This window comes from Cavia porcellus, unplaced genomic scaffold, assembly GCF_034190915.1.
Source record: "Cavia porcellus strain 051 isolate PalLab524CR breed Dunkin Hartley unplaced genomic scaffold, mCavPor4.1 scaffold_25, whole genome shotgun sequence".
In the NCBI taxonomy this organism is placed as follows: Eukaryota; Metazoa; Chordata; class Mammalia; order Rodentia; family Caviidae; genus Cavia; species Cavia porcellus.
In genome coordinates, this window is record NW_026947508.1 from 23,909,311 (window position 1) to 23,928,873 (window position 19,563).

General features: G+C 40.1%; 1 protein-coding gene across 1 annotated transcript in view; it reads right to left on the reverse strand.

The window, feature by feature from the left end:
* Positions 1-1,377: 1,377 nt before the first annotated feature.
* The window catches only part of Snrnp40 (small nuclear ribonucleoprotein U5 subunit 40), a 37,725-nt gene continuing 19,539 nt past the window's right edge, over positions 1,378-19,563 (reverse strand). The window contains exons 6-10 of the mRNA XM_003471240.5: positions 10,639-10,759; positions 7,708-7,790; positions 6,978-7,039; positions 3,012-3,115; positions 1,378-1,859 (exon numbers count right to left, since the gene is read on the reverse strand). Of these exons, the coding sequence (XP_003471288.1) occupies positions 1,810-1,859; positions 3,012-3,115; positions 6,978-7,039; positions 7,708-7,790; positions 10,639-10,759 (420 nt within the window). The 3' untranslated portion in view covers positions 1,378-1,809. The remainder of the gene's footprint in view (positions 1,860-3,011; positions 3,116-6,977; positions 7,040-7,707; positions 7,791-10,638; positions 10,760-19,563) is intronic.

Below are 19,563 nucleotides of genomic sequence, written 5' to 3' on the forward strand. Positions count from 1 at the left end.
TTTGTGGTACTGTGAATTGAACCTAGGACTTTCACACTGATATATTCCCTTTTTGTTAGTTTTGGAGACAGGGTCTCACTAAATACCTAGGCTGGACTTGAACTTGTGATTCTCCTGCCTCAGCCTCCCAAGTAATAGGATTACAGGTATGTGCCATTGCACCCAGCTGCAATTTTGGGGGAGTACTGGGGATTGAACTCAACTACCTTGTGCGTGCCAGGTAGGTATTTATGCTGAGCTAAATCCCTGGTCCCCAGCTGAATTTTTAAATGTCCTTGTCAGTGTAGGAAAAGGCAAACAGAACTAAAGCCTCAGGTAATGTCATGGCCAAGTTCCATCAAAACATTCTCATAACCAAGTGTACTCCTGAGACTGAGTGAGGTAGGAGCATCACAATTTTTTTTTTTTTTTTGGTACGGGGGATTGAATTTACGACCTGTACTTACTAGGGAAGCGCTTAAGCCACTGAGCTAAATCCCCAGCATCATAATTTTTGATCCAGCCTGAGTAACTTTGCTAGACCCTGTCCTACTATGTAGTCTGGGCTGTACTCAAACTTGCTATGGTCAGGCTGGCCTCAATCTAGTGATTCTTATGCCTCAGTTTTCCAAGCACTGAGATTATAAGTGTACGTCACTGTGCCCGGCTAGCCAGTATCATTTCTACTGGCAGAGACTACTGCAAATCTACCCACTTCAGGAGCCAGAAAAGCACAGACTTTGTTCATTAGCCTGAATTCAAATGGACAGTAACTAGGTTCTTTTAGACTATATAACCCCACCCCCACCCAGTACTATGGAATGAATGCAGGGCTTTTGCATTAAGCTACATCCCCGGCAGCTTTTGAATTTTTGAGACAGGGTTTTGGTAAGCCACTGTTGTCTAAGCTGAGATTGAATTTGTGATTCTCCTGCCTCGGCCTCAAGAGTGCTGGGATTATAGGTGCACGCCACCATAACCAGCTTCTATGATTTTTTTCAACTGCTCTGTTTCTAGTAGGAGAAAAATACCTGCTAATTATTCTGTCATTCTGATGGGAGGAAATTAAAAAAAAGCGGGGGGGGGAATGCAACCACTTTTCAGAAGCTGAAATGAAGCTGGCTGAGGTGATGCGTTCCTGTTATCCTGGCACTCCAGGAGACTGAAGAAAGAAGACTGAAAGTTTTAACCCGGCATGGACAACTTGGTGAGATCTTGTCTCATAAATGAATGAATGAATGAATGAATGAATGAGAAGGATGTAGCAAAGACCCTAAGTTCAACCTCCCATTATTTTTTCTTCAAAAAAAAAAAGTGTAAATGGTATCCCTTGAATATGTCATGCCCTGCTCTAATTTATAACAATCAAGCTTCAAAGAAAAAACAGCAAGCAGCAAGTCTGATTCACATGGCTCTTGTAACAAGGCATCTATTTGATTTTTAATACAAAATAACTCAGAGAAACATAAAATGAAAATATCATACAAGGCAGTTACTAAATTAAACCAACAAACTTCAGTTGATATTTCCTGTCTTCAGCTGAGTTAGAAAACAGAAAATTATGTAACAATCAATGTCTTGTCCGTTTGAAGAAATCTTATTTAAAACAGGAGAGGTCCCTGAAGTCTGGTAGGTGGTATCGGAGGCTGCTGGCAGCCTCAATCATCCTGGTGACTGGGGTACAAGCGGTTGTTGGAATATGGCCACCAGCTCTTGTTTCTTGCTAGTAATGGTCATCAGAAGGGAGGAGAGCCTGGGTACCATTTGATGCCAATTATACAGCCCAAGGTCTCAAGGTCAAGCAGCCTCTGAATCTTCCAGCCCGTATCTTCATTGAATCTCCCCCATATATAGTCTCTTGTCACTGGAGGCTGAGAGAACTGAGGTAAAAAGAACAGAGAAGATGATTGGAAATAACGAAGGCTCAAAGAGACTTGGTGCTTAAGGGCTCTTGTGTTAAGAGCCAATTTTGGTATATAAGAGCAATTGGATTTAACTTGAATTCTCCTCCGAAACACCATCCACAGGAAACTGTAGCCTGACTTTTCAATCCAAGTTCCCTTAAAAACATGAGGATGACTGTGCTATGGGAAATGTATTATCAGGTTCTAAATCCTGGTTTCCCTTGTCAGTCAAACCCCAAAAGATCTTTACAGTCACTCTAGGAGATGGGAAATTGATGTCTGTGGGAATATTTGAAATATACTTCTGCTCGTTATATGTAGCTCTGGAGAAAGTTACATTTTCTCCTTAAATTTAAAGTCTATTGGCAGAGGATATAGCTTTGTGGCATAGTGCCTGCCTGGCAAGTGTGGGATCCCGAGTTCAATTCCTGGTACAAAAAAAAAAAAGAGGTAATTCTATTGTTTGGCTCAACAGGCTAATAAAATTTAAGTTGCAATTTATACCTAAGTATTAAACATCATTCTAACCTGAAGTCCCAGCTACTTGGGAGGCTGATGCAGATTAATTGAGTTCCTGTGTTAAAGGCCAAATTCTGTCATATAATACATCACTGAAGTACACACTTGAAGCAAGAAAACAGAAAAAGAACCAAAAACTGGTCAGCTGTATTAGCATACACTTGTAACACCAGCACTCAAGAGGCTGAAGCAGAAGGACAGCCACACATTCAAGGCTAGTATGGGCTCAAAAGTGAGCTCAAGACTAGCCTGACCTACAAAGCAAGACCCTGTCATAAAAAACCCAAATAGCACTTGGGAGGAGGAGACAGGATTGCCACAAGTTCAAACCAGCCTGGACTACACAGTAAGACCCTGCCTCAAAAAACAAACAAACAAAAAAACCTTAACTAGACTAACAAGCTTCCCTGTGAGTAATAGGAAAGAAGTGGAACATTACTGTTACCCTCATCACTTAGCACAGCAATGGTAAGACTGTCACTGATACCTTTGGGACTATTTATATGGAAATTCACATGAAAGATATGCCTACTTCTGTCTCTGGATTCCTAGGCCTCCCTTGGGGAGGCTGACACAGTTCCCCTTTCCCAGTAGTCAGGAAAGACTTACTGATAGGCTCGTCAGGATGGAAAGCCACTTCATTGATGGAACCAGCATGGCCAGGCAGCTTATACAGTATTCTCCTGCTTGTGGTATCCCACACATACACAAACCTGCAAGGTATCACAAAGAACATGGGTGAAGCCTCCTGAAAGTGTGGTCAGGATATAGGTATAAATCTTTAAGGAAAATGGAAAACAACTTATATTTATTGAACTGTGTTCTAACTCTTAGAAAGCAGGAAGAGTCTGAGGAAAGACATGAACCCTGCTCATAGAGACATAGAAATAGCTAAAAATTCAGTGCTGCTGACATTTCCAAATAAAAACTTCTGGAATGAAATAGAGAACAAATGAAGACAATTTATTTACCAAGGATCCACACAAAAATAGTCATTTAGTAATGTCTTAAAAGTAGCACAACTCATTGCAGTTTGGGGATTCAATGTTTAGAACCAGACAAACTTCTTACTATTATAACATGGGTAGAATATACTGAATTTTGGAGTGGAAAGTGGCCAACAGAAATCAGGTACTTTTAACTACTTAACAAATAAGTAAATTAGCATACAGTGAATTTTTCAAGATGACATAGTTTATTAATTGCAGAGCTAAAACTAACCAGGCAGGTACAGGGGCACCAGTGTGTAATTCCAGCTACTTAAAATTAAAAGGCTGAAGGAGGAGTATCACAAGTTTAAGGCCAGTCTGGGTAACTCAGTGATACTCTCTCAGAGTGAAAAATATAAAGGGGTGGGATACAACTCAATAGCAGAGTGTATGTCTACCCTGTACAAGGTCCTGGGCACAATCTCTAGCGCCACAAAAAGGTTAATCAATTTCTCATCCAACATTATGGTTTGGTCTAAAATACAAGTGAAGAGTTTCTTAATTAGACTGGAAGAGGCTCAAGACTAGGTTCTATAGGAACTGAACAAAAGTTCTAAGTAAGATAAATAAACAGGAACTCCATCTGTCTAGACTCCCTGGCTCTGATGCTCATGCCTTCCACAGTGTCTTTTTTTTTTTGGTCTTTTTCCTTTTTATCGGTACCAGGGATCGAACTTACGACTGCCTGCTTGCAAGACAGGCGCTTATGCCACTGAGCTAAATCCCCAGCCCCCCACAGTGTCTTATTTTTAGTTTTATTTTTGGTGCCGGGGATTGAACTGATGACCTCACGCTTGCCAGGCAGGCATTTACCCACTGAGCTAACTCCCCGCTCCCCAGTGTCTTCTTTCCTGCCATGCATAAATTCTCAGTCACCATTAACTACCTAAAGCCAGGGTGGCATAGTAAAACAGTGTGAGCACTGAAGTCAGAAAGACCTAGGTTCTAGCTGAGGATCACAAGCTCAAGGCAAGCTGGGTTACATAGCAAGGTCAGAGGCTGGCCTGGACTACACAGTGAGACTGTTTCAAAACCAAACCAAACCACACCCCCCCAAAAACAAAACCCAAAACCAAAGCAAACAAAAACCAAAAACAACCTCCCCAAACCAAACCAACCAACCAACCAACCAACCAACCAACCAAAAAACCCAAAAAGAAAAAAGCAGCTGGTTCTGGTGGTGCATGTCTATAATCCCAGCACTCTGGGAAGCTGAGAATGGAGGATGGTAAATTAGAGACAAACACGGGCAATTTATTGAGGCCTAGTTTCAAACATAAAATAAAAAAGGATAGGAGGGATAAACCTCAGTGCAGAGGCCCTAGGTTTAACTATGGACCAACCAACCTTAATAAAAAAAGGATAAGTTTTCCAGGCACAGAAGAGACAGCAGAAACCAGAACTCCAATGGTTTACTTCAAAGCCTCATTTTTTTTTTTGAGTTGTGAGATGCTAAATTTAGAGGGGTTCCTTGTCCTCTCTTCATTTTGGCATGGTAACATTCAGTAGCAATCAGGTTCCTTATGTAACAGAGCTGGTTGCTGACTTGGGGCTAATTGGCAAGGTGGCCTGAGAAATCTGACCAACTACTGCAAGTGGAGGCGGGCTCTCTGCAGACCTGAGTCATATTACCACACAGAAAGTTAAAAGGAACAGTGGGGAGGAAAGACAGAACTGCAAGTCAGAATGGGCCAATGTCAGAAACTGCTCGTCAAGAAAAAACTTGTTATACAAATGTAAATTGAAAGGCTAGTTACATAGAAAAGATATTCTATCTGCTGAAAATTATGCAAAAATACTTAGAATGGTCCTTACTCTGTCAGTGCAGGATACTTTATTCTGTTTTTTTTAGATGCACCCCCATCAAAGCCTCCTTTAGTTATTTGACAACTGAAAATCCATTAGATTCTCTCTCTCCCTCTCCCTCTCTCTCTCTTTTGGTACTGGGGATCGAACTCACGATCCCCATGCAATTACGTATGCCGCTGAGCTAAATCCCCAGCTAGACTCTCTCTTAAACCATGATGTCTCAAATCATCAATGTGGCACTGTTCCAACATAGAATCACTCCTCCCTGATCCCCCCAAAAAACCCTGAACACTAGTCCATTTTTCCTGGCAGTAAACTTGTCAGGACAAAAAAAAAAAAAAAAAAAGTAGACAATGGAGTTTTTCAAGTATGTTTGAAGAATATGCAACAGATCATATGAAACTTCTTCTGGGGCTCCAAACAGGAAAACTGTACAATGTGCTAAAAGCTCTGGACAGCTGGGAAGGCTTTCCCATTTATAGGCAGTGCCTGCTGCAGAAGGGTAGGAGGAGACTATCTAAAGGGGAAAAGGATGAAGTGAGGTAAAGCTAACATGGGTCAAACAACTCCCAATGACAGTTAAAGCTAGAGTTTGCCATTAAAAAATCTCTTTACCATCCAACATTTTTTCACATCAGCCTCAACACCTTGACATTCCTGTTCTACCTGATTGACTCCCAAGTTCAGGTTACCAAAGACACAGCAAATTCAACAGCATCTGATGGAAGAACTCCCTCCCTTCTTTTCATTCACCACATAATGCTGAGCCAGTTTAAATTCACACATACGAAAGCATCAGTCTATGAATCCGACACAGGGATGGGAAATACCTAATTCACATGCTGTTACACTCTTTGTCTAATTGTGGCATTTCCCACTGAGCCCAGATCCAGTTCTGAATTATCCTTAACACTGGCAGTTATTACCAAGAGCTGAGTTGATATGCAGTGTAGAATTTGATTGTTATCTTTGAGCTAGGAATCCATTCATGAAATATTTACTAAATGCTTAAAATACCTTGGGGTATGACAAACATACCCCAAGTTCAGAGATGGCCAAGACTCATTCCCTGACTTTTGTAGAAACTATTTCAATGAGGTGTCCCACTATGTTTGATAGTAACATGCAGTAAATACTAATAAAGGTTAGATGTATGACATGTGACTGTATCAAAGAATTAGTTATGCCCAAGAGGTAAGGGCAAAGTTTACAGATACAACACATCTGTTTTTTGTTTTTCTTTTGGTACCAGGAATAGAACTCAGGACCTTGTGCTTGGCAGCCAGGTGCTGAACCCAACCCAACATAACATAGAGATATATGGAAAGTCTGGATAATGGAGAAAGGGGACATGAGAGAGAACCTGGAGGTGAGAAGGCAGAAGGGAGATTAGAATAAGCAAAATTTCACAAGCGTGAAGGAATACAGAATGGTAATGGAGGCAAGTAATAAACATGTATCTGAAAGAACTAAAGCACGACAGATGACTGTAATTTTATTATTTTGGTACTGGTAATCAAACTCAGAACCTTGTGCTTGCCAAGCAAGTGCCATGCCGCTGAGCTATATCCCTGGCCCTCTAATTTTATATGACAAACGGAACACAACAGAATCAAATGCATTGACCCTAAATGTAGCTGAAGAAGACAGAAATGATGTTTGTCCAACAGGGCTTTTAAATCCTTCACAAAACACTACCTCTGAGTATAGCTATAATTCTGTCTGAAAAGACCTGCATAGCTCCATCACTCACTATCTTACACCTAGTAATCCTTACCTGTCCGCCGAGCCAGCTGCTATTTTGCTCCCATCAGGTGACCAAGAACATCTCAGGAGATTCTATAATGATGAACAAAGCAGGAATCCACTGAATAGTAATGGACCAAAGCTCTCTTCACTAGACTGTAGAATTACCGAGAGGCTTCAAAATTTCCTAAGTAGACTTCAAATTATTCTCCCCAGAAACATGATCAGCAATTAATGTGTGTGGACCAAAACAGCATACTTGGAACCACGCACAAAACTAACCATGAGCTGGGTGAGGTGGTGCATGCCTGTAATCCCAGCACTTGGACGGCCAAGGCCAGGGGATTGCTGTGAGTTCAAGGGCAGCTTGGGCTACAAAGTGAGTTTAGGCCTGGACTATATGGCGAGACTCTGCCTCAAAAACACAAAACAAAACAAACAAATAAATAGACAAACAAAACTAACTATGGAAAATACTTAATTTAGCTAATCAGATTACATATGGCAATAAAAATTTGTTCTGTCTAGAAATGGAGGCTCCCTAAAAAATTCAGGTCCTGAGTTCAATTCCTGGTTAAAAAAAAAATTGTTAGAAGAATGTAGCCCATTTTTAGCAAAGCCAAACTTCTCTACCCTGCGTTTGCCAGGCAGGCGCTACACCACTGAGCTATATCCCCGCCTTCACACTTCTCTAGCCTTAGCATCACTTTAAATCTTTCAACCAAATGGACAGTAAAGTTGTTCTGTCATAGAGCACTCACCTTTTCAAAGTTGTGGACATTTCCTTGAAATATTTTCACACACCTCTCTTTAGGGGCAAATGGCCGGACGTCCCAGACACGCACTGTGAAACGAATTCAAACCAATCAACAAGCAAAATAACTATCAGTCAGAGGCTTCCTGAGAACCTGGTTGAAACTAGTATGGTATAGTGACAAATGCTGTTTCCTAGGTGAAGGTCCAACAATGACACATTACTACCTGTGTCAAGATCTTTTTGTTTTTGGTTTTTTGAGACAAGATCTACCGGTCTACCTAGTGCAGGCCGGTCTTGAACTCATCATGTAGCTCAGGTTAGCATGGAACTCATGGTGATCCTCCTACCTCACTCTCACCAGTACTGGGCTTACAGTATGCCACTATACCTGGTACCTGTCAAGATCTTTTCTTCTTCTAGTGGAAGTAAAATATACATTGTTGGGAATCTACAACAGAATGCAGAGTGGTATGACACTAATTTCTTTTTCTTTTTTGAGACAGGGTCTCACTGTGTAGTTCAGGCTAGCCTTGAACTTGTAGTGAACTTTCAGCTTCAGCCTCCCAAGTGCTGGGATTACAGGCATGTGATACCACGTCCAGCTGCTATGATACTGATTCTAAAGGCATTTTGAGAATGATTCTTCTGCCAATCCAACATTATGACTCAAAACTTCATTATGACAATGTAAATACCACTGACTTCTATGACACTGAGTTTGTAAGAACCAAACAATATCAAACTTCCTGAATTATTCTCATTCAGGTACTTTGGAGTCTAAACTTGAGTGAGACCAATATAGCAAAAGAACATTATACCAAGAATCCAAGTCTGAACTTTCTCCTCTCTCTCCTTACAGGTGTTAGGGATGGCACCAAACATCTTGTGCATGCTAGGCAAGTGCTGTCCCATTGAGCTACATCCTGGGTCCTAGAAAATGTGATCTTGAGTCCAATCTTAATTTTCTCTAAATAGGTAATGTCAGGTAAATAGTGAAGTTGTTTATGTTGGTTTCCTGTTCTGTAAAATTAAAAATGCCAGGGGTAATGATACCTGCCTCTAATGTCAGCACTTGGGAGGTTGAGGCAGAAGAATCATGGTGAATTTGAGGCCAACCTGGCTGAATAGTGAATTTCAAGGCCAGCTTGAACTACAGAGCAAGACCCTATCTCAAAGGGCCAGGGATTTGGCCCAGCAGTATAAGCACCTGCCTGACAAGCATAAGGTTGTGAGTTCAATCCCTGGTACAAAAACCAAAAATCAAACGAATAAGCAAAAATCCAAAAAAAAAAAAAAAAAAAAAAAAAAAAGACCTTATCTCAGAAACAAAACACAAATGTTACCTTTAAAATGTCTATTTTGAGGATCTATCGATATATGTGAAAAGATTCTAAAATTTGGAGTAATCAACAAAAATTAAGAATTTATAATTTTATTATGTACCCATAACAAAACATATTTATGTCATTTTAATAACCATTTTGGGAACCCCACTGTTTCTCATTATAAAGAATGCTATCATTAGTCAATGGTGAATGCACTGACATCAAGATATTCATACAAATATCCATTGTAAGCAACAGATAGTCACTGTAACTGAAATGAATCCTGTAGAGAAATTTGAGAGATGCCATTTTATTTGAGTGCAAAAAAGTAATACCAATACTTGGAGTCAGACAGGCATAAAAAGGCAAAATCATGCATGAAAATTTGCTACTGAGGTGTGAATATACCTAGGAAAGTAAAGATGTCCATTTATTTGACAAATAATTTACTGAATATCCATTGAATGCCAGATACTATTTTTGTTACAAGGTGTTGAGTACATTTTTGTTCCTGTTAAGTTTGTGAATTTTTATACTAGGTACATTTCTAACTTGTCCAATATTAAGCAAATAATCCCACAAATTTCCTTTTTTTTTTTTGGTACCAGGTATCGAACTTTACACATGCTAGGCAGGTACTTGTGCCACTGAGCTAAGTCCCCAGCCCTTTTATTTTTGTTGTTTTTTTTTTGCTTTAGTAAATCTATATTCCCACCCTGCAATTCAAAAACAAGAGAAAGGGGAAGAGCATATGTTTGTGTAAATCCATGCTGATTTTTTTTTGGTATTAGGAATTGACCATGATAGATAAACACTTTGCCACTGAGTTGGTGTTCCCCCCTCATAGAGTCTTTTTTTGGTCTTTTTTAAGATGGGGTCTCACTATGCAGTTTAGGCTGGCCTTGAGCTCACTTTGTAGCCCAGGCTGGTCTTGAACTCGCAAGATCCTCCCACCTCAGCCTCCCGAGTGCTGGGATTACAAGCATGAGCCACCATGCCCAGCTGAGTTCTGGTATTTAATGAGGACCTCTTCTCATACCAATTCTTTCTATGTAGGGAAGAAAGACATACATCAGTACTGGTCTACTCATCATCTATACAATATACATAGTGCTCTCTGCAAATGTTTGAAAACTGTCTTCAATGGATCACAGAACTCTGAAATTTCTCATTAATCTAACCTTAAGTAATCTTGCATTCATTGCATAACAACAATTAGCCTTAAAGGTTGCCCACTCCCTCATTTAACCATGTAGAAACTGATGTCCCCAGGGAAGAAAGGCTGTGTGAGGCTGTTCAGTGCCTACACGGCACTATTAATCGTGAATTCTGGAACATCTTATCGAAAGCTCTTCCCATTATGTCATGTTCTCTCAGCTGTGTGGAAGATTCTGTGGGCCATCTTTGACTCTTTCTTGGACTGTCATTTATCTTAGCATACATTTCCTCCCTTATTCTTGTGATACTGTGGATTAAATCTAGGGCCTTGTACATGTTAGATAGTCTTAACACTGAGCCATGTCACAAGTCCTCTTCTTTCCAATTTTAATACTCTTCTTAAGTGTCCACAGAAAATGGACATTGGCCAGGACGTTCCTCTCCAAAGTTACCTGTATTATCCATTGCATTGGACAAGAGATAGGAACCTTCAGAACTTAAACTCAGACCAGTCACTGAATCTGCATGGCCTCTCATGGTGTAGGTTAACTTGTTTTGGCGTAGGTCCCAGACCTGCAAAAAACAAACAAACAAAAACCTCAAAAAACAGGAGTGCTTCCAGAAATCAAATTGAGAAATATCAGAGAAACAGAAATACTCACCAATCAACTGCCTGAGAAATGGATTCTGTCCTTAAATTTGGCTCTGGGTCATATATTACTTTATCACAAAATACAAGAGTTCTATAAAGAGGAAAAAACTCTTGCCTCTCTAAAAAGGGAGGCAAAATGACTATGTTTAATTGGAAAGATATAAACTAATTATCAAATATTAAGATGAAGCTTAATAAAAAATAATTTAACCGTGCATTATATGCCTATGAGCCCAGCACTCTGAGAAGCAAGGCAGGGGGATTGTCAAGTTCAGGCCGAGCCTGGGGTAACTCAGTGAGTCAGCAAGACTGTATCTCAAAATAAAACATAAATTTAGGCACAGTATTATAACCGCAGCATTTAGGAAGATGAAATAGGAGGACTGCCTCTGTTTGAGACCAGCCTAGACTACACAGTGAGTTCGAATCAAGTTCACATTACATAGCAAGTTCACATTACATACATATAACGTGTTCAAAAAACAAAAACAAGCCGAGCATGGTGACACACACTTGTAATCCCGGCACTCTGGGAGGCTGAGGAAGGAGAATCTTTTTGAGTTCAAGACCAGCCTGGAATACAATCTGAGCTCAATGTCAGCCTGAAGTGCATAGTGAGACCCTGTCTTAAAAAGACAAAAACCAAAAACAAGAACAAAAAGAAATCAAACAGAAAAAAACAAGAAACAAAAAGTTTAAACAGTAATACTTAGCCACTATGAAGAAATTAGATGTTAAAAAACATGTAATTTAAAAAGACATTACAAGATATTTAAAACTGTGTAATAGTACAATATGTAACATTCTGATGATTAGGATTTTTCATTCATTCATTTGTGGGACAGGATCTGGCCAGTCTTGAACTCACGGTGATCCTCTTGCCTCAGCCTCGTGAATGCTTGGATTATAGACACGTGTTATTATACTTGGCCAAGATTTTTCATTTAATATGATATTTATACATATAAATGGTACTACACATATATGTGTATGTATGCACACACCCTACGGAGTAGTACTACACAGTTATTCCAAGAAAAGTAAATTCACTACTGCTTGTATAAGCAGGTAGGATGAACAGTTTAGTTTAAAACAATGTATATGTCAAACAGAGAAAAGAAATAGTCAATCAAATCATGGTCCAGAAGCACATTAGAACACTCTGAGTTGCTACACAGGAGCCAGCATGGCAGAGCGGAAGAGGAGGTTTAGTGTCAGAATGAATAGGAGTTATAGGTCCTTGGGTTGCCAATCCTTTGTGGTCCTATCCTTAAAGAAAGGGCTAACAAAACCTACTTTTCTTTCTTTCTTTCTTTTTTTTTTTGTCACCAGTAATCAAACTCAGGACCATGTGCTTGCCAGGCAGGCGCTTAAGCCACTGAGCTATATCCCTGTCCCCAAAATCTACTCTTCATGGCAGTTACAAAGATAACAAATAAGCATGCTTAGCGTATGCCTGGCACATGATAGGTCTTTAATAATAGGCAGTTATTATTATTAAGTAGTTCCTAAAAATAACTTTAAAGCCTAAACATAAAAATATTTACGTAATTATTAAACTAACAAGGAAAACACAGAATAGTACTTATATTTATATAAACTGCAACTATATAAAATTAACATAGACTGAAACAGTATGCATGTCACATGGAAAAAGAATAATAATTCTGTGAAGGTCCCTTGTATATCAATTTTATTTAATATTGCATGTAATTTTTCTACGTGAATAGAATTTTTGTTGTTTCCTAAAGAAAAGAACTTTCCATTACCCAAAAACGTTAGGTACCTACCACACGGTAGAACCAGACATTAGGCAGACAACTCCATTTTCTCCATTAATAACCCATTCACCTGTGGAGCTCCACACACTATACATATGATCATTTTTTGGTGGTGGTGAAGGAATTAGGCTGTTGCTTCACCAATCAGGAGAGTCTGAGATAGCTGACACTTTGTTCAAGCTTTTGTCATCCTTCTTCAGAGAAGGCACTACTGAAATCTTTAGCTTAGTAACAAGTAGGACAGAATATACTTTGCCACGAATCTCAGCTCTTACATGCCATTTCCAGACTTTTCTCCTAAAGGTCTGCATTTCTTATTTGTGCAGGGGCAAAGAATACCTGGGATCTGCCACAGAACAAGTGACTACAACACTGATTTAAGCAAATTGTTTTTGCAATGTTTAGGTGTTTGGTTAGTGGCAAGTACTGCTGGAGTCTAGCAAGGAAAATGCACATAAACAAGTATTAAGAAGCCTAGACTAGGGTCAGCAGCGAAGACAAAGTTTACTCTCCTGTGAAACAGAGATGAGTGATAGAGGGAAGTGTTCACAGAGAAGAAAACACTTGGAGGAAGCAGGGATGGAGGAGACTTTTTTACTAAACTGTAGGGACTCGGACACAGACAGGACAGCAGATGATGCGCAGAAGGTATATGGAGGCCAGGCACAGAGGTTTCACATGCCTGCCTTGTACTGTATTTCTAACTATGAAGTCACAGAAGTTTACAGCTTGGTAGATTTGCATTCTGGAAAGATCTTTCCGGGCTAGACAAATGAAGAGATGAGACCATAGAGTAGGAAACCAAAACCATCTATTTTACTCCTTTTACCACTACATTAAAAACAGAACAAAAGGGGCTGGGGGTTAGCTCAGTGGTGTAAGCGCCTGCGTGGCAAGCGTAAGGTCCTGAGTTTGATTCCTGGTAACAAAACAAAACAATGGAACACAACTAAATTCACATCCTACCTACAGCTCAGGATTACACAAAATATCAAAGCATTGCCAGCCAGACCTTCAAATCCTCAAGCAGGGACACATTTTCTTTGTTCATTTTCCTCTGACTTCTCAGCTCTAACACCAGGAAGAAAGTCCCCAGAAACTGGCAGGAACAGCACATATGTTCACAAAAGGTGCTCCCATTCTCTTTCTCTCTCCTTTCTTTCTTTCTTATTTTTGGTACCAGGAACCGAACTCTTGATCATGCACTTGCAAGGCAGGCGCTTATGTCACTGAGCCAAATCCCTGGCCTATTATTTCTTTTTGAAAAACAGGCACTGCTATCAGAGAAGCAAACAAGAACCAGGTTTTCATTCGTATTTTGGTGCTGAGGATCAAACCAGGCCTTGTGCATGCTAAATAAGTGCTCTACTGCTGAGCTACACCTCCAGGGCTACACCTCCAGAGAACCAGGCTCTTTGAGGAACCTCTCTTAATGTGGGGAGGGAGTATCATGATTTGTCAAGCAAGCGCTCAAGACGGGTAGCTGTGGGGCTGAGCACACAGCTCGTGCCTGGCAAACGCAAAATCCTGCTTTTTTTTTTTTTTTAAGATCCTGAGTTTAAGTCCTGGTACTAAACAACAACAAAGGATAGAAGAGGGCCCAAGTACTTCAAAGTTACCTGTTTATTGACTAAAGGCAACAAGTCAGAATGGAGACCATCAGGCTCTGGAGATAGTGCTCTAATCTTGGTTCTACCTCTGACTGACAATGTGACCTTGGCTACATCACTTAACCTTTTAGGGCCTCAACTTAGTCATCTGTAAAATAAGAGTGATGGACCAACCCTTTAAGGTCTCATTCAGGTTTGACATTCCCTGAGTCTGCTTATGGTTGAAAAGGAACCTCTCCTTTGCATGCTTAAAGAAAGGTGTAAGGCCTGAGATAATTAGGTTGAGGGGCAGTTACTCTCCCCTAAGCATGTAACAACAAGCTATTTTTTTGGTACTGGGGATCAAACTCACAACCTTGCGCCTGCCAGACAGACACTTATGCTGCTGAGCTAAATCCCCGGCCCTCAACAAGCTATTTTTAGATAAAAGAAAAGACTAGGGGGCTGGGGATTTAGCTTAGCGGCATAAGCGCCTGCCTTGCAAGCAGGCAGTCGTGAGTTCAATCCTCGGTACCAATAAAAACGAAAAAGACAAAAAAAAAAAAAAAAAGAAAAGACTAAATTCTAACAAGCTCTCTTATCTGTCCAGTATATCTCTAACTTATACATGGGCAAAAATGGAGACAAATAACTACAGCAATGTGATTTGAAATATTCTATTAACTGCTGCTGCTAAAAAATCCAAAATCTGAAGCATCCTTATGTTCCTTAACTTATTTTTTAATAGTGTTGGCTGACTTGTAAGCATGCAGTCACTGAGTTCGATCCCCGGTACCAAAAAAACAACAACAAAAATATAGTGTTGGCAATCAAATCTAGGGTCTTACAGATGCTAGGGAAATGCTCTACCATTGAGCTATCCCAACATCTGACACTTTACTGAGGATTGAATTCAGGGCCTAGCACTGAGCTACCTTTTTTTTTTTTTTGAAGAGAATAAAACCAAATGAGACAAAACAAAAGAGTCAATCAAAAGGATGAACATGGTACATGACTTAAAAACAAAATGCAGGGAAATAAACAATGGCTATTATAATGCCTGTTATCTTCAAAACAATTGCCCGTATCGTTACGCATAATAAAATTGAACAGTACAAAAGAAAAGCAATAAAATTAAAACAATGAAGACATTATAGGACTTCAAAAAAAGGTAATAGTTGTTACCACAATGGGTATTGTAGTGCATCTTACTGTCTTCAAAGTAATTGACTATACCATCAGACTTGATACTATTAAACAGAATAGAATAAAATCAGTCAAAATAAAACAAATGAAAGCAATACAAGGCTTCAAATCAAGCTAATAGGAAGTCAAAAATGGTTACCATAGTATATCCTGCTATCTTTGGAACAGCTGTCTATGCCATCACATCTAATAAAAGACAAACTGAAACAGAATAAAACCAAACTAAACAGAACAATGAAACAATATGGGTTTCAAATTATAATAATAGATTAACAATGGCCACTGCCTTCCCCTTTCAGACAATTCCTTCCCTTTCATTTCACAGGATATATTGTACATTTTGGATCCCACTAACTCCTTTAGTTTTTATATTAGGGAGGCAACCCGCTATTCACCTAAGTGACTGAACCTTTTTACTCCTGAGCATGACCTTAAGTTGTATCCATTTATCTGTAAGAGCCTCAAAGATAACTTTCTTATAGCTGAGTAGTTTTCTACTGTATAAAAGTGTCGGCTTTATAACCAATCTGCAGCTGACGGGCAAGCTACTCCCACTTTTTTCTGGTTCCCTGTCACATAGAGCATTGTTTTTTCATCTTCGGCTTTCAGTCTATAACCCCCATTTCGGATGAAATGTATTTCTTATATAAAGCATACCGATGGGCCCTATCTCCTGATCTACTCTGCCTGTGCTCCTTTTTATTAGTGTATCAAGGCCATCTATATTATTGATTATGGCCAACCTTCTCTGTCATGCTATTTTTCTGCTGTTGGTTGCCTACTTTTCCCCTTCATTCCATTGTCTGCCCTGTTCAGTGAGGCCCCTCTGCTGCTATCCCTGAAACCATGGTCTTTTTTCCTCTCTCTCTAGCATGTCCTTCAGTATTTTTTTGTAGGGCTGGCTTGGTGGTCATGCATTCCTTCAGTTGTTCTTTGTCATGGAAGTATCTTATTTCTCCATCAATTTTGAAAGAAAGTTTTGCAAGGTACATCAATCTGGGTTGGAGGTTATTTTCCTTCAGGACCTGGAATACTTTACTCCAAGCTCCTCTCGATTTGATGGTTTGGGTTGAGAAGTCTGTTGTGATTCTTGATGGGTTTTCCTTTATAGTTGATCTGTTTCTTTTCTCTGACAGCTCTTAATATTCTGTTCTTGTGATGAATTTCTGAGATCTTGATTAGTATATGTCTGAGTGTAGACTTATTTTGGTTATAGCTGTCTAGAGTTCTATATGCCTCACTTATCTAAATATCATTTCCTTTTCCTATGCTTGGGAAGTTTTAATTCTTTCTTTCTTTTTTTATTTTAAAGGGAGTAAAATTAAACACAGCAAAACAGAACAAAATAGGACATAAAAAAGCAAATTAAGAGAAATAAATTTCAAAGCTAGATGACCAGAGATCTTCACTATCTATCATATTGTCTCTTGTTTTCTTCAAATAGTTGTCCAGGTCTTCACATACAGAGAATTCATTCAAAACAACATAGTATAAAACTGATCCACACAGAATAAGAAAGGCATTTTAGGTCTTCAAAACCAGACCATAGGAAGTCATTAATGGCTCTTGTACAGTTTCTCGTACTCATCAAAATAGCTGTCCATACTTTTTTTTTTTTGGTCTTTTTCCTTTTTATTGGTACCAGGAATCGAACTCATGACTGCCTGCTTCCAAGGCAGGCGCTTACGCTGCTGAGTTAAATCCCCAGCTCGTCCATACTTTCATGTATGCCGAAGTTCAGCAAAACAGGCTAAAATAACACCATTAATTAGAACAAAGCAAAACAGTAATAAAAGTATTTGCCTTCAAAGAGATGGTAGAAGGAAATCCCCCCTATTTGCCACATTGCTTATGATCAACCTCTCAAGGAATGTCCAGATCACTGGCTTCCACTTGCTGATAGGTGTGTGATGATTCTCAGCCAGTGCACCAGCAGGTTCAGTCACTCACCAGGGAGGGGAGTGGTTGCTTGGTTTCCCAGCATATCAGGTCCCAGCACGGTGTGGGTCCCAGTAAATGTCAGTGGCTCCCATCCTGGGCCAACATAGTCTGCAACACTCACAGCTGCTCACCAGGGAGGGTGGTGGTTGCTTCTCTTTAAGTATTTCTGTAAATAGTCTTTGTATTTCATTTGTGTTTATCCCTGTCTTCACTCACAATTTTTATTCTTAAATTATAATTGTCTTGTCATCTTCTAGGCTTTGTATTGTTACTTCCTAGTTCCTTGTTATTTTTAAGATATCTTTCCTTTCACGATCACAAGCTGCAAACCTGTCTTCAGGGTTTGATAGTCTTTCTTTCTTTTTTTTTTTTTTTTGTCTTTTTCCTTTTTACTGTTACCGGGGATTGAACTCTCGACTGCCTGCTTGCTTGCAAGGCAGGTACTTATGCCGCTGAGCTAAATCCCCAGCCCCTTGATAGTCTTTCTTTTAGTTTCTTTCAAGCAGTTTTGCCAGCTTTCAATGAAGTTTTTAATTTCCTGGTAATTTCTTTGAATCTTTTTCATGTATTCTAAATCTTTTTTATATTCTTCACTGAAGGTTTCCCTCACTTTTCTATGCTCTATTCTTCCATCCGTGTCTTCTTAGAGGTGCTTGGCAATAACTAACAGTTTCTAATTTCTTCTTTTACCTGACATAATATTTCTGTTCTAAGTTCTTTTATAGCCTCTTGAAGTTGTTTCTTAATTTCAGTCGCTGTTGCTTCAGAAACTTCAGATGTGTGACTCCCAATCTCTTCCGTGTTTACATTTCCTGGACTAGAACTGCTTGGGTTGGAGGCCAGAGACTGCTTTTTGCTTCTTCTTCTCGTCATGTTCCTGGTTTCTTCTGGACAAGTGGGCAGTGGGGTCCCTGGCACTTCCTGTGTTGGCTACAATTTCTCTGAAGTGAGACTCTGCTTTTTTTAGCCTGTGCTGGCTAGGGATATATATATATATATATTTTGGTCTTTATCCTTTTTATTGGTACTGGGGATCGAACTCAGGACTCCCTGATTGCAAGGCAGGCGCTAATGCCGCTGAGCTAAATCCCCAGCCCCCTGGCTAGGGATATTTGATGGTAACAACTGGGTGTGCTGGTGTAGGGCTACTAGTGGCTGCTGGAGTGCAAGCAGGGGCAGGGCAAGCTGCTGCCTCCCTCTTGGGCTAGTTACAGCAGGGAGTCCTCACCACATAAAGTACTCACAGAGGGGGCAGAGCTGGTTGGGGATAGCTTAGAGAAACAGATGGCTGTTGGAATGCGTATTGGGGCAGGCTCAGTCCAAGTAATTTCCACCAGTCTGCTCCAAGCTAGAAGTGGCTGAAAGAAACCAGCTGCAGTTCTGGCTCTAGGCTTATCCTGTCTTAACTCCAAAATGGCCCCTGGCCAATCGCCCACTCCTGTGGGAGGACTGAGTCCCCCATACTCACCACCAGCCAGTGCAGTTCTCCAGTCCACTGCTCCCCTTCACCACTGCATCTCACCGCAGAGGCCTTGGGGCTTGCCAGTCACCACCTTCACTGTGACTGTTTCAGCAGCTTTTCTCCTATGGTGGTTCTGGCTCCAGGTGAAAGTGGCACTAGCTACTGTCTTCTTTTGTGTAAGTTTTTCTTTTTTTTGTTTTTATTTTCTCTGTGGGCTTCAATTCTCCCTTTAGGTTCTTCCTGGGTTGAGGGGACCCATTTCCTTCTTTCTTGTGTTCCCCATGATGCTATATTCCAGCATCTGGACTGTTTTTCTCAGAGAGGCTGTTTACTCTGCTGCTTACTGTTCCACCATCTTCCTGCTGAGTCTCATACTGAGCTACCTTTATCCCTTAAATTTTGAGACAAAGTCTTGCTAAGTCACTTCCCCACCACTTGGGAAGTTAAGACAGAGGCCAGCCTGGCAACTTAGATACTATCTTTGAAACAAAACAAAAGTCATTGCTAGTTGCCTAAGATGGTCTCTAACTTGTGATCCACTTGCCTCAGCCTTTCAGAGCAGTGGATTACAGGTATATGTCACCATGCCAAGCTTAAATTACTGGATATTCCAGTAATAAAAAAACGATGATGATGGACTGAAGATGTAGCTCAGTAACATCTATGGTATACAATAGTTATGCTAAAAGAAAAAAAAAAACACTAAAAGGAACCACTGGATTTAGCAAGAGAAGATCAATGATGAC